The sequence below is a fragment of the Zootoca vivipara genome, chromosome 7, assembly GCF_965207765.1.
Source record: "Zootoca vivipara chromosome 7, rZooViv2.hap1.1, whole genome shotgun sequence".
NCBI classification, from domain to species: domain Eukaryota; kingdom Metazoa; phylum Chordata; class Lepidosauria; order Squamata; family Lacertidae; genus Zootoca; species Zootoca vivipara.
The window spans coordinates 71,251,677-71,265,084 of NC_142590.1; the positions used below are offsets into that span (position 1 = coordinate 71,251,677).

At 41.3% G+C, this 13,408-nt stretch overlaps 1 protein-coding gene across 1 annotated transcript; it reads left to right on the plus strand.

The window, feature by feature from the left end:
• The first annotated feature begins 9 nt into the window (after nucleotides 1-9).
• Nucleotides 10-12,583, plus strand: ACTR5 (actin related protein 5). Its single transcript, XM_035123479.3, has 9 exons — nucleotides 10-695; nucleotides 1,869-2,098; nucleotides 3,354-3,523; nucleotides 5,050-5,267; nucleotides 5,563-5,745; nucleotides 8,673-8,795; nucleotides 9,985-10,124; nucleotides 10,879-11,011; nucleotides 12,001-12,583. Exons 1-9 carry the CDS (start codon nucleotides 312-314, stop codon nucleotides 12,256-12,258), a joined length of 1,839 nt encoding a protein of 612 aa, XP_034979370.2. The 5' UTR covers nucleotides 10-311; the 3' UTR covers nucleotides 12,259-12,583.
• The last annotated feature ends 825 nt before the right edge of the window (nucleotides 12,584-13,408 follow it).

Below are 13,408 nucleotides of genomic sequence, written 5' to 3' on the forward strand. Positions count from 1 at the left end.
GCCTCCCGGGAAAAACCTTCCAGGAAAACTCCCAACCAGTCCAAGAAACCGGAGAAGCGTGTAAACTGCAAGTGCTGCGGCACCTTGAATGCTAAGAAACGTGTTGCACGGTATAAACTCCAAATGCGTTTGTATGTTTGAGCGACAGAGCGAGGAAACCCCGCTTTTCGTTACGGGGGCCCGTCTGAAGAGCGGAACCTCGAAAACTCCGCTCTGGTTTCCAGTCGGCGGATGGAACGGAAGCAGCCGAGGCAGGTCCGACGGAGCGGCGTCCCCCATCCACCCCCCTCCGTACGCGTGCCGGGCGGGCGATGGAGGAGGCCGGAGGGGTTTTCCCCTTCCGCGACGTCCGCTGGGACCCGGACCCGGCGCTGGAGCCGAGCCCGGCCGTGCGCGTGCCTTCTCCGGCTCCCTTGGTGCTGGACAACGGCTCCTTCCAACTGCGCCTGGGCTGGGCCTGCCGGGCCTCCGAGGTGCCCAGCGAGCCACTGCTCCGATTCCGATCGCTGGTGGCGCGCAGCCGCGGGGCGCGCGGAGGGGCCGGCCCCGAGACTCAGGTGGGCAACGACCTGGGCAGCCCCGAGCCCCTCCGCTGGCTGCTGCGCTCGCCCTTCGACCGCAACGTGCCGGTGCAGATGGAGCTCCAGGAGCTGCTCTTCGACCACGGCTTCCAGCGCCTCGGGGTCGCCTCGCAGGTAGGCGGACTGAGGACCACCTAGTCCCGTGTTTCCCAGCGTGGGACACATCATTTTATCGAGTTGTTAACACTATTTTATTTTATTTTCATTTCTTATGGTTCTAGGGGCCTCATATCATCACCATCACTTTTAATTTGCATACCGTCTTTGTATCTACCAAGACAGTTTACAAGCTGAAGAAACAAAGAATATACACCTTCTAACAATGTAATGCAATACAAAAATGTGATAATAAAACATAACTTTAAAATGAGCAACCTACCTCAAATAAAGTAACATTCAGCAATCATTAGAATAGTATAGAATAATATTAAATATCAGCTTATAAAAATTAAACGGAAATCTACGCTTAACAATTACAATAAATAATTTCTAAACTACAATAAATAAAACAACAAGTATATAAATATATATGGTGACATACACATTGTTAAAATTAAAATCGGAATGTACTGTAAACGGTCAGCTGGTAACAATGGAGAGGTTATTTATACAGAAAATACTATTTTTTCATATCACTTCATATTACTGTATTATTTTTTAAAACAATTTCCTAGTGATTTCTTCCCCAGTACTTCAACTGTCCTTTCGTTCTTTTATCTTTCTCTTTCACAGATGCCATGTTCTTTGGAAGCTTGTTTAGACCAAGTTAATGGCCTTTTAGGCTTCCTCCACGTGAATAGGAGTTTACTTTTTGAATAATAAGAATTATATGTCACCCGGGGGGGGGGTCAGGATTTTTAGAGATGCTTAGGTGGGGCATGGCCAAAAAAAGGTTGGGAACCACTGATCTAGTCCAAACCCCCTGCAATGCAGGAATATGCAACTGTCCCATTCCTGGGATTGAACCTGCAACCGTGGCATGATCAGCACCAGACTCTGACCAACGGACCTGCCCAGGAGTTTATGCATGCGATACTCAACGTATATAGTTCCATTTCATTAGTACAGCGGTACCCAACCTGCTTCCCACCAGATGCTGATGACTGGCCTGCCAGTCACTGCCTCTCAGGATTCATACGGTAGATCATCGAGCTGTAGAGTTGGAAGGGGCTCCTGATCATCTAGTCCAAGTCTGTTTTCATCTATAGCTCTATAAATAACTTTCAAACATAGGTAAACTGTTTTAACCAGGTCTTCGTGTCTTCATTTCTTGCCATTTCATTACAGGGCTGTGTTGACCACCCAGTTGTGGTCACTGAAGCAGTCTGCAACCCTCTCTATTCAAGACAAATGATGTCGGAGCTCCTGTTTGAATGTTACCAAGTTCCCAAGGTTTCTTATGGCGTGGACAGTTTGTACAGTTTATATCACAACAAGAGGCAGGGCTGGCCTTGCAGTGGTCTCATAGTTTCCTCTGGATATCAATGTACACATATTTTGCCAGTCTTGGATGGCCGGTGAGTTGGCTGCAATAAACTGTATCCAGGCATTAGTGGACGTTACTAACTTCTCAGTGGGTCCACTCTAAGTAAAATTTAGTTGGATTAAATTCAGTTTTTTGCTTGATACTTTAAAATTCTGTGAAGTTCTGCCTCTAAAGATGACCATCAATTTATGAAACAAAGGCAGCTGCACAGTTTGGTGTTCCCAACATGTTCTGAGCATCTTTATCAAATTAATGTTTATGCTCCCTTGATAAAAATGTTTTTGAAAGGCGTTGGGAAAAGGAATCTGTGCAGCTGTCTTTCTTTCCTTCTTTTTGTCATCTTTACCACTGCAATTGATCCATTGATTTTGTGTCTGACTTTTACTAATCCTGTATGCAAGAAGTTGCTAGAATATGTAGATGCTAGCACCTTAATTCTGCTTAGTTAGGTTTATAGTTTATAGTCATGGGGTGGTTGTTGTCCCCTCAGTTTCCCTCGAGTGAGTGAACTCTGTTATGCAGTGGGCCATCCCTGGTTCCGAGAAAATAGTTTGTACTTGTGCTGCATGAATATTTCCTGAAGCAACAGAAGAGAGTTGCTATATGGATTGTTTATATTATTTTCATTCAATTTCATTGGATTAGGTAGTTAAAGTGAAAAGTTGGATATATGAATATGCTGTATTTTATAAGCCAGGTGAAGATGTTGATTTTATCCCTTGTGATACCATCAAGTACCTTTTCATGGAGTTGATGTGTTCTGTTCTGTTCTTTTCTTTTCTTGTATTCTTCTGGAGTGCTTATATTTAAACTTCCTGATTGTTCATAAATATGAGTAAAGGCGGAAAACATTAAAATAACCTAGATTCTGTGCTCTGAATAACTTTAAGGATTTTCTGTTTTGCTTTATGAGCTTTACAAGAGAAATGTTCCTATATAAATGCTTCACATAGCCTAAGTCTTTTGTTATGAATTTTGTTTTTGTCCTCGCACAAAAATGAAGATCTCTACCTGTTGCAAGTTGTATGGGTTTCCTCAGCTTCTTTGGGAGGAAGGGTGACATATAAATTTAATAATAATAAAGTGTGGAAATGTATACCTAAAATGTGGACACTGAATTATGTTAGAGCATTTATTTTAAGCTGCTCAGAATTCTGGTTGTTTTTTTTAAAAAAATCTTAAGGTAGATGATAACCTGCTATTGAGAACTCTAGTAGAAAGAATTTAATGAACCATTCCTATGTTGTGTACCAACTCACTTTTACTTTGTTTCTGTGGATTGGTAGGTTGGATGCTAGAAACTGTAAGCGTATAAATATTGGAGGGTGCCAGGCTGCTCTGTACCTTCAGCGTCTCCTGCAGCTTAAATATCCTGGGCATTTTGCTGCCATTACTCTCAGCCGTGTAGAGGAAATACTGCATGAGCACAGCTATGTTGCAGAAGATTATAAGGATGGTAAGCATTGCTATTAATGGCTGTCATGCAGCTTTAAAGTTACATACTACTGTATTCCCTCATGGTTTGGTAAAAATATTTTTTTCTCTTAGGGTTCTGGCAATCCCAGGAGAAAAAAATATATTAAGAAGTAATTTTATATTGCTAAAGAGGTATGAAAATATCTTAAATGTTAAAATGCTAATCGTGGTTAGTTTTAAACCTGAGTTCAGATTTGATATGCATGGTTAACATTAAGTATATTGTAGGTGTAACACTTTATAAAGATTGAATAGACACCCTTCAACATAAGGTCCAAGAATAAAATATGCAGTTATAATAACAATGACAGCTATTGCAATTATAGGAACAGTATGCATTCTAGAAAAGAGGTAGGTCCCACCAAACAACATACCTTACTTGTCAAAGGGTAAAGTCATGCGTCATTAGCATACAGCAAAATCTGAACAGTGAACAGGCTAGCTGCACCCCTCACAGGGCCACCATCCTCTTTACTTATGAGAGTGGTGAGACTACCAAGGGCGTCCTCTCTGCAGATCTGAACACCCAAGAAGGTTGGTGGGATGGAGCCAATCTTTCAGATATTTGGGACCTAAATCATTCATATCTTAAAATACTAATGTGAGCTATGGTCAGTACTGGAAAGTTAACCTGATTTTACCTTATTAAGCTTTTGTATGGTGAATAATCCCTCAGATGCAGCAGCTTGTCCCAAGCAGTATCTAGTGATGCAGATTGCTTTGAGCAAACTTATTTATTATGTGCCCTTATAAATAATAAAGTGTGTTAAAGGGGCTGAATTATCTTGTTGAATCTGGTCGGCAACTGGTTTTAGGATGTCCATTTGGCAGACACAATAAAAGGCTGTGTCTATTCTCCATCCTACTCCAGACTGCCAGCAAGTCACATTGCATCATGTCATTTGCACGCTTTCTCCCTCTAGGTTTGCATTAGGGAGAGTTGGCTCTAGGGCAGGCATGTCAAACCTGCGGCCCTCCAGATGTTATGGACTACAATTCCCATCTTCCCCAACCACTGGTCCTGCTAGCTAGGGATCATGGGAGTTGTAGGCCAAAACATCTGGAGGGCCGCAGGTTTGACATGCCTGCTCTAGGGATTCTACTTGCTCATTCTTCTGAAGCATAGTTACCCTCCTTGGAACAAGGGTCTGGGACCTGAGTACCTTTTGCTCCTTTCCTTTTCATTCATGTCTCCTACTTGGTGCAAAACTGTCGGGAATACTATGTGTATCTAACAGACAATAGCAGTTTCAATTTGAAAAGTAAGCAAGAACAGTAATAGTGCAGGCTGTTTGCTTCATTGTTTATAAGCTACCTTTGAGAGTTAACCTCCCAAGGTGGCTCACAACATTTTTTAAAGATAACCTCTTGTTATAGATTATCAGATGGCTTTCCCTGTAATTTCCAAATATCCAAACTTGCCAAAGGCATTTGTTTAGCAGCGCAGAGACCTTGTAGAGTTGTGCCTGCAAAACTCATTATTATGCTTCTGAAACTTCTGAGCAGAAATGCAGAAGTGGAGGTCCCCTGAATATTATGAGAACCATGTGCATAAGATGCAGCTGCCCTTTTCAAATAAGCTGCTGGGGAGCACCCTCACATCTGAAGAGAAGCAGGAGAGGCGGCAGCAACAACTTCGACGGCTCCAGGAGCTCAATGCTCGCCGAAGAGAGGAAAAGCTGCAGCTTGATCAAGAGAGGTTGGACAGGCTGCTTTATGTTCAGGTAACCCCGCACAATGTTTGAGATGCAGCTTTGTGGAAGTTGAAAAGGAGAAGCTGATGGCAGGAGAACATGATATGAAAATACCAGATTTCATTCTTGGGGGAAAATACTTAATGTCATGGGGTCACTTTGATATCATCTCAGTGAAAGATTTACAGATATCACAGTCGCCAGAAAATAAGGGCAAGTTTTTCGCTCATTTGGAAATGTTCCCCCACCCTGGGCTTTTCTGAGATATTCCCCTTAGTTATATTGCGGGCAATAGAAATCACATTGCATTGTGTTTTGTGTGCAGGAACTACTGGAGGAAGGTCAAATGGATCAGTTTCACAAAGGCTTGATGGAACTGAACATGGACTCTGCTGAGGAACTTCAGTCTTACATTCATAAGCTGAGTATGGCCATTGAGCAAACCAAGCAGAAAATCCTACAGGCAGAAGTGAGCGTTGAAGTGGACGTTGTTGATAGCAAGCCAGAGGTACTGCAGTAAGGTTGCATTAATTATGTTGGCACATAACCATAAGTATATGCAAAACCATTCTAAGACTGTATTTTATTGACTGTATTACAACTTTCTGCCAAGTTGTCTATTGCTATATTCTCCTGCTGTCTCCTTTTTGCCTTGCCATCCATCACCATCCCTCCATCTCATAAGTGATATCAGTTGGTGAGTGCCAGCAGGACTGCAGCAAAAATAGGGCCACTGAGAAACAGAAGGGAAGTACAGTGGTGCCTCGCTAGACGAATTTAATTCGTTCCACGGGTCTTTTCTTATAACGAAAAATTCGTCTAGCGAATCCCATAGGAATGTATTGAATTTTTTTTAAAAAAAATAATTTGCCCATAGGAACGCATTAATTGAATTTCAATGCATTCCTATGGGAAACAGCGATTCGCTAGACGAATTTTTCGTAAAATGAATTCGTCTAGCGAGGCAACCTCCGCTAGAAAAAACCTTTCGTTAAGCGGAAATTTCATTAAGCAGGGCATTCGTTAAGCGAGGCACCACTGTAATGCATTGCTTGAGAGAATCCAAGGGGTTGCAAAAGTAGAAAAAGATAGTAAATTGCCCAATGAGGACCGAGCATGGTCTTGGGGTCACAGAATGCTTAGTGTCTGGGGGGGGGGGAATGGGAAATGGATGGGTTTAGAGGAACAAAGTGTTTTGGAGAAGGACATGGCTGGCGTGAAAAAAGGACATGAAAGACTGAACAGGAGCCACTCCACTCTCCAGTGGAGCTGCTGAGAAGTACCGTAGGAGTGGGCCCTGGTGTATCTCAAGATATGCAGAAATGCAAAATATAAAAACATGGAGGAAAATGTTCCCCAAAAAGCTCTGTGAGGCTATGCTAATATTTGCTGTTCTCAGAGCTTAGTAGCCTCATCTCCTTGCAGAAAACTGAGCTGCCGTTTGTTTTGAGTACTCTTGAGTCAGACCATAGCCTATTTAAAAAAAATTTTTAAAAAATATGGCCTATTGGAGGTTGAGGATAGGAAAGCAGTGGATATTCAAGTTGGAATTATGCAAAGGTTCCTCCTTGGCATTTGGCATCTTTCTTGAGCATTCCTCGTGCCCTGTTAAAAAAAAAGTTGAAAAATGGAATATGAAATTAGGGTCAGCTTCACATAACAGAATTGGGTAGAAGCCAAGAATATACCGTACTTTTCCATGTATAAGACTAAGTTTTTTTTTATACTAAAAATAATGTTAAAAGGGGGGGTATTCTTATACACGGGGGAATCTTCCCCATTTTCTTAATTTTGAGTCCCCCCAAATAGGGGGTGTCTTATACATGGGGGCATGTTGTACACGGAAAAATACGGTACTTACACTCATGCCTCTTCTGGAAACATTTGAAGCAACTATGTATTGCTCCAAGGTAAACGGTGTTACGTGTGCTGCTCTGGTTTGCCAGAAGCGGCTTTGTCATGCTGGCCACATGACCTGGAAGCTGTACGCCGGCTCCCTCGGCCAATAATGCGAGATGAGCACCACAACCCCAGAGTCGGTCACGACTGGACCTAATGGTCCGAGGTCCCTTTACCTTTACCTTTACTCATCTCAAAAGGTGAGGTTAAGTGAAGATGCCTATTGACTGAGCCACTTACCAGTATCACGGGCAGGACTTTTTTCAGCCAGAACTCACTGGAACTGAGTTTCGGCACCCAAAAAAGCCCTGATCATGGGTCATAAACCAGGATTAATGAAACTGATGTAACGTTAATGTCAAGTATAAGGAGAATGATAGAAAAGGGTGTGTGAATGTTAATTGATAACTTGGCATTGCATACCACATTCTGAGCCTATGATATTCATAAACTATGAGAATGAATACTGGTCGTGTAATGGCTTTGTTTTCATGAGCATTTGTCTAGCATGTGTAGGGCAAAGGAGAACCATGAAAGCAGTGACATATTCTAAGCAAGAGTTATTTGAGGATATGTTTTTACTTCCATGCAGAAAAATGTTTAATCTTTATCGTTATGTAAGCCTTTTTTTATAAGTTCTGTAAACTTTCTCATATTTGCTAAATTCAAAAATAGCCTGTTTTGGTTTACAGCTGGCAAAACCAAATTCTTGGCATGACATTCCCAAACCCCAATTGCTTAGCATTACAGCTCTAAGTAAAGTAGCCTACCTCAGGTTTGAAACCTCACTCAGTAAATAGTTTTTTTTAAAAAAAAAATATATTCAGCCAGCACCGGTAGAACTATGGTGGCATCCTGATTCAGTCATTTTAGCAGCCTGGTCTTTGTGGCCCTTTCTGGCATAATACTTACTTTCACTGAACTTTGCTGCCTGAAAGTAGCAATTTTCCAAAATTTACAAACCACTTATTTAGACTGCAAATATTGGTTTACCAGCTTCACATGAACAGACTAAAATACTTCATAAACCTGTTGATGAGTCTTAAATGCACCAAGTTTATGCCATCCTGAAGCTCTAAACTTACTCTAGTCTTTTGGTATCATTTATTTATTTATTTATGTATATGTGGATTAGGCATGCTTCTGAACAGAGGATTTTTAAAAAGTGGATAACACTGTTAAAGTAATTAGATGTATGTAAATATATTGATTGATTTTATTATCTCATAAAATTTATACACCACTTAATGGTAAAAGAAAACCCCTCAAAGCAGTTTACAAAAAGATAAAACCAAAAAATTGAGGGGGAGAAAGGTTTACTAAGGCTGTAGTCCTAAGCACATTTAGTAGCCCCCTTGAACTTGGTGGGACTTTATGATTAATTGCATCGTCTTAGAACTGCATAGCTGGTGTTTAGCCAGCAGGAAAGGCTTGTTCATTCTGGTCATAACTGGTTTTAGACCTTGACATTGCCAAGCCAGCTTCTGTGGCTTCCTTGTTTTAATATAAGAACCTGTGGTCTCTTTCGTTTTCAAGATGCCTGATCTGGATCCAATGGGCAGCGAACAATCAATGGAAGATGTAGAAAGCATGAATGAATTTGAGCCCTTATTTGCTGAGGAGCAACCTGAAGTTGAAAAGCCAGTTACTACAGTACAGGTTTGTCTTTATACACATCCTATCTCTTAGTCTACTTTACGATACAGTGGTACCCCTGGATACGTACCTGATCTATTCCGGGGTGCCGTTTGCACTCCAAAAAATATGCATCCAGAGTGGCACTTTTGAGCATGCGCAAAGCGCGTAGAACACTTCTGCAGATGTGCGTGCAGTGAAACCCGGATATAAACACTTCCAGGTCCACCACGTTCTTAAGTTGAAAATACGCAACCCGCAGCTAACGCAACCAGAGGTATGACTGTATATATTTTTGCATTCAGTCAGCTACAGTGGGCATGAATTTTGAGCCCTGGCCTCACTGAGTAAGTCCTTGGAAGAGGATCTATCCCTTGGCTGAAGTTTTATCCTCTGTTAATAATAATAATAATAATAATAATAATAATAATAATAATAATAATAATAATAGTGATTTAAACCCATAGCATTGAAAAATGAAGATTGTAAACTCATGTTTCAGACACTGACTACCAAATCCCATTGACTTCAACCCATGGCTGTAATTCTGTGTATATTTAGGAGTAACTCTGTGAAACTTGCTTTCAAGTATACATGCATATGATTGACCTACAGGAGAAGTGTTAATTTCCACTCCCCAAAAATGCTTGTAGCAATAGGAAGAAACATCCCCAAGAGTATCTGCTATCACCTTGATCACAGTTTATACCAGTTATATCTCGTACCACAGACATAATGTAAACTGTAAGCACCTAACATTTTCTAGATAACTACACCAAACATTAAAAAATACTCGTCCATGCCTGAGGGCTTAGAATCTAGTAAATGCAGTACAAAAGGAACAAGGCATAGGAAAAGAACTGGGGAAGTAAATTCAGGAACTAATTCTTCGAAAAGTTACGCAAATGTTTAATGACCAGGTAGCGTGGTTGTGGGAAATGGTTCTGGGAGGGGAGAAGCCAAAAGGCTTTCAGTCCCAGCTGATAGAGTATCTTATGCTATCTCATCTCTCCTGCTGCTGCAACTACCTATAATATCTCATAACAGAATGTGTTAAAAAGTTGAAGTCTCTCTCTGGATGAGGGCAAACAATACAGATTCTGGTGGTGATAGAGCTTAATCCATATTTACAACATATTTTAAATAAAATGTCGAGCATTACATAAAAGGTTCTGACAAGTAGCAGTACGTTTCTGACTCTGATTTTTTACAGCCCGTGTTTAACCTGGCAGAGTATCACCAGCTCTTTATTGGCACGGAAAGAATCCGAGTTCCTGAAATTATCTTCCAGCCATCCTTAATAGGAGAAGAGCAGGCTGGGATGGCAGAAACCATACAGTTTGTCCTGGACAGGTTAGTTTTTAAACTGAAATCCTATTTAAATGACACTGCAATCCTGTACATGTGTATCTGGAAATAAGCCTAGTTGAATTCAGTGGTACTCTCAGGTAAATGTGGGTAGCATTGCAGCCTCTGTGTATTTAAGAACAAGCTGTCACTGTTCAGAGAGTACTTGGTTTTTCTCCCGTAGAACCTAAATAATTAGTCTCCTCACTTTTTTATATATATAAAAACCCCTCAGTTTCACAAGATTCTGCGGGATGCCACCACATTAAACAAGGCATTGTGTGATTATACATTTTGTTAGCTGCCTTGTGCATAGTGCATGATGCAGGGCACAAATTATATAAAAGAAGATGGTTGAGAGACACATTTGAATGCCATGTACGCACACAGCCCCCCCCCCAATCTCTCACTGTTAAAATGTAAATTAACAGGCAGTCTGAAGAGAAGAGCTTTTTACTGGAAGAATCTTTTGAATTGGAACAAACTAAAATCAGATTTGTGCTTTAATCCTTGAAATAGTTTAAACATTAAATCTGCCTCTACCACTACATGGACTTTCTCTTCCCATCCACCCTTAGCACAGGGGTGGGGGATGTTTTTCAGTCCAGGGGCCACATTCTTTTCTGTGCCACCTTCTGGTTGGTGGGGCCAGAGGCAAAAGAGGGCAGAACAACAAATGAATTTTACCTTCCATTCTCTATCCTCAATCCCAGCCAGCTAGAAGCACTATGAATCTGTTAAGGGAGTTTTATTTCTTCAGGTATCCTAAAGAGCAGCAGGAAAAACTTGTCCAGAATGTCTTCCTTACTGGTGGGAACATGATGTATCCTGGAATGAAAGCCAGAATCTACAAGGAGCTGCTTGAAATGAGACCATTCCAGTCGTCTTTTCAGGTGTAGTATTGGCTTTAGCAATGCAATGGCTACATGCAACACCCAAATACTGTACATGGCAACAATGACCAAACTTTATTGCACATGTGAAGATAAGGGGGGCATTTGAACTGATTTGAAAAAATCTCCTGAATTGGGCAGCAAGCTTACAGAGAGATATAAATTTATAGAATACATTGGTAACCATGCTGGGCAGCATAAAGTACTGTAGAAAAAGGCAAAAATATTGTCCAGCACTTGTTACAGGTAGGTAGCCATGTTGGTCTGATGTAGTTGAAACAAAAAATAAAAAAAATTCCTGCTGGGAGGACTTTTTTTAAAAAAATTGTCCAGCACTTGAACCTTCATGTTCAGGGACAGTATGACCTTGAATTTGCTTGGTGGGAAGCAACAATGTGGGAGAGCTATTGGTAGTCCTGCTTTGTTTGAACATTTTCTTGGTTCGTCAAAGCTTTTGGCTTTCATATTCTGGCAATAGAACAACAAACAGGGGCATGGTTGCTGCATTCTGCTTTGTGTCTTCATAAAGGTAACCCTCCTTCCCGTTTTTCAGCATACAAGGCAGTTTACAAATGATCAAAGGAACAAGTTCTGAGAATGCACTGCAAGGGGCAGACCATAGAATATGAAAATGTTAAATCCAAAAAGCAATAAAAGCACTCCTTAAACACTTTGAGGAACAGAAAAGCATTTTAGATTGGTGTCTAAGAAAGAAGAACTGACACCCAGCAAACCTTTCTGGGGAATGCGTTCTAAACAAGAGCTAGCAGAATAGAAAAGACCTTCGCTCTGGTTGTTACATTGCCAGCGTCAGAGGTCGGGTATCCAGAGCACAGCCTCAGAAGGTAACCTTAAGGAACAGGTTGTTTCATACCAAATAGGATTGTCAGGTGTTTGCACCATGTAGCTTTGCTCATGTGTTGCCATTCTAGTTCTGTGGCCTTTGACTTCCACTAAACAGATCCCTTTATTGTCTTGCTGCCATCCAGGTGCATCTTGCTTCCAATCCTGTTTTAGATGCATGGTATGGAGCTCGAGAGTGGGCCCTGGAGTACATGAACCATGATGAAGGCTGGATTACTAGGAAAGACTATGAAGAAAAGGGTGGAGAATACCTTAAGGAGCACTGTACTTCCAACGTCTATGTGCCCATCTGTCTCCCAAAGCAGGCTCCGCGGGCAGCTGAAACTCCAGCATCCAGCAAAGCGCCGGGAACTGCCGCAAACAATGTCTCTGAGCAAGCATAGAATGCAGGCTGCAATGGTATGTAACTGCAAAATAGACACAACCTGTGTAAAGCTTTTCAGAACTGCAAGGCAGCTGCCATCCTGCAGAACCGGGTGCAAGTTTAAGTTCAACATTTCCGGGCACCTCAGCTTGTGCAGTGAGCAATTGTGTGTTTTATCCATGGTTGCCATGGAAGAATTGCAGGCTCTTCACCAGTTTTTGGTGTAAAAAAATGCAAAAGAAATATCGGCCTCATTGAGGCTAACATATCATGTGTTTTATATTAATAGACCATGCTGTAAAAGCTGTTGGCAATGTAAATAAAGTATTTTGGGTTTTCCCCTCCCCATGTTTATCAGTGTCAAATGTTCCTAACATACCATAGGACTGATTTCCAGAGAGGTAGCCATATTAGTCTGCTGCAACAGAAACTATAAAGACCCTTATGCCAGTTTGGACCAAAGTGTTTATTTCAAACTTTGGTGAATGTGAGCTCGCTTCATCAGATACATCAGTAGCAATATTAATCCAGGAGGGGGAGCCTTTACCCAAAGGAAGATGGTAGTTTGAAGGAACAAATCTTTGCTGAAATTGAGATTTTGGGTTTTGTTTCTTATTCTAGTCATCTGTTCAAATGTTTGTGGACTTTTCCTTTCTTTTGTTCAATAGCTAAAGGGGGGGAAACCCACAGTATAGTTTCAGAAGTTTATTCTGACATACGTTTGTCAAAACGAGAAGGTTCAGCAATGCACCGGTTTCTGAAACATTTTATTATATAAGGGAGGCAAACACTGGTGTGGTAGAGAGAGAAAACGCCTTATTTGGTTCAGTTAGGGCATCCTACATTACTGCTGAATAACTAATTGAACATGGCTTCATTGGTTAGTGACCCCCTGCATGCCGAGGAAAACAAAACTCTTGTTCATTACTCTTGCTTATATTAAACAGCCATTGTTTTAGCCTGTCATAGTGCCACACAGATTCTCTTCTAAATGAATGTATCCCTGTATGCTTGAACATCGGCTCTATTAATCAGGCACACAACTGCAAATTAAGGAAAAACTGTAACTCTTTAACAAGGGGAGAAAATAGGGAAAGCAATTAGCCCAAATTATGGCCCAATTTTCAACTGTCAGTTATTGTAGTACTGTCCAGGTAAAACAGAACATT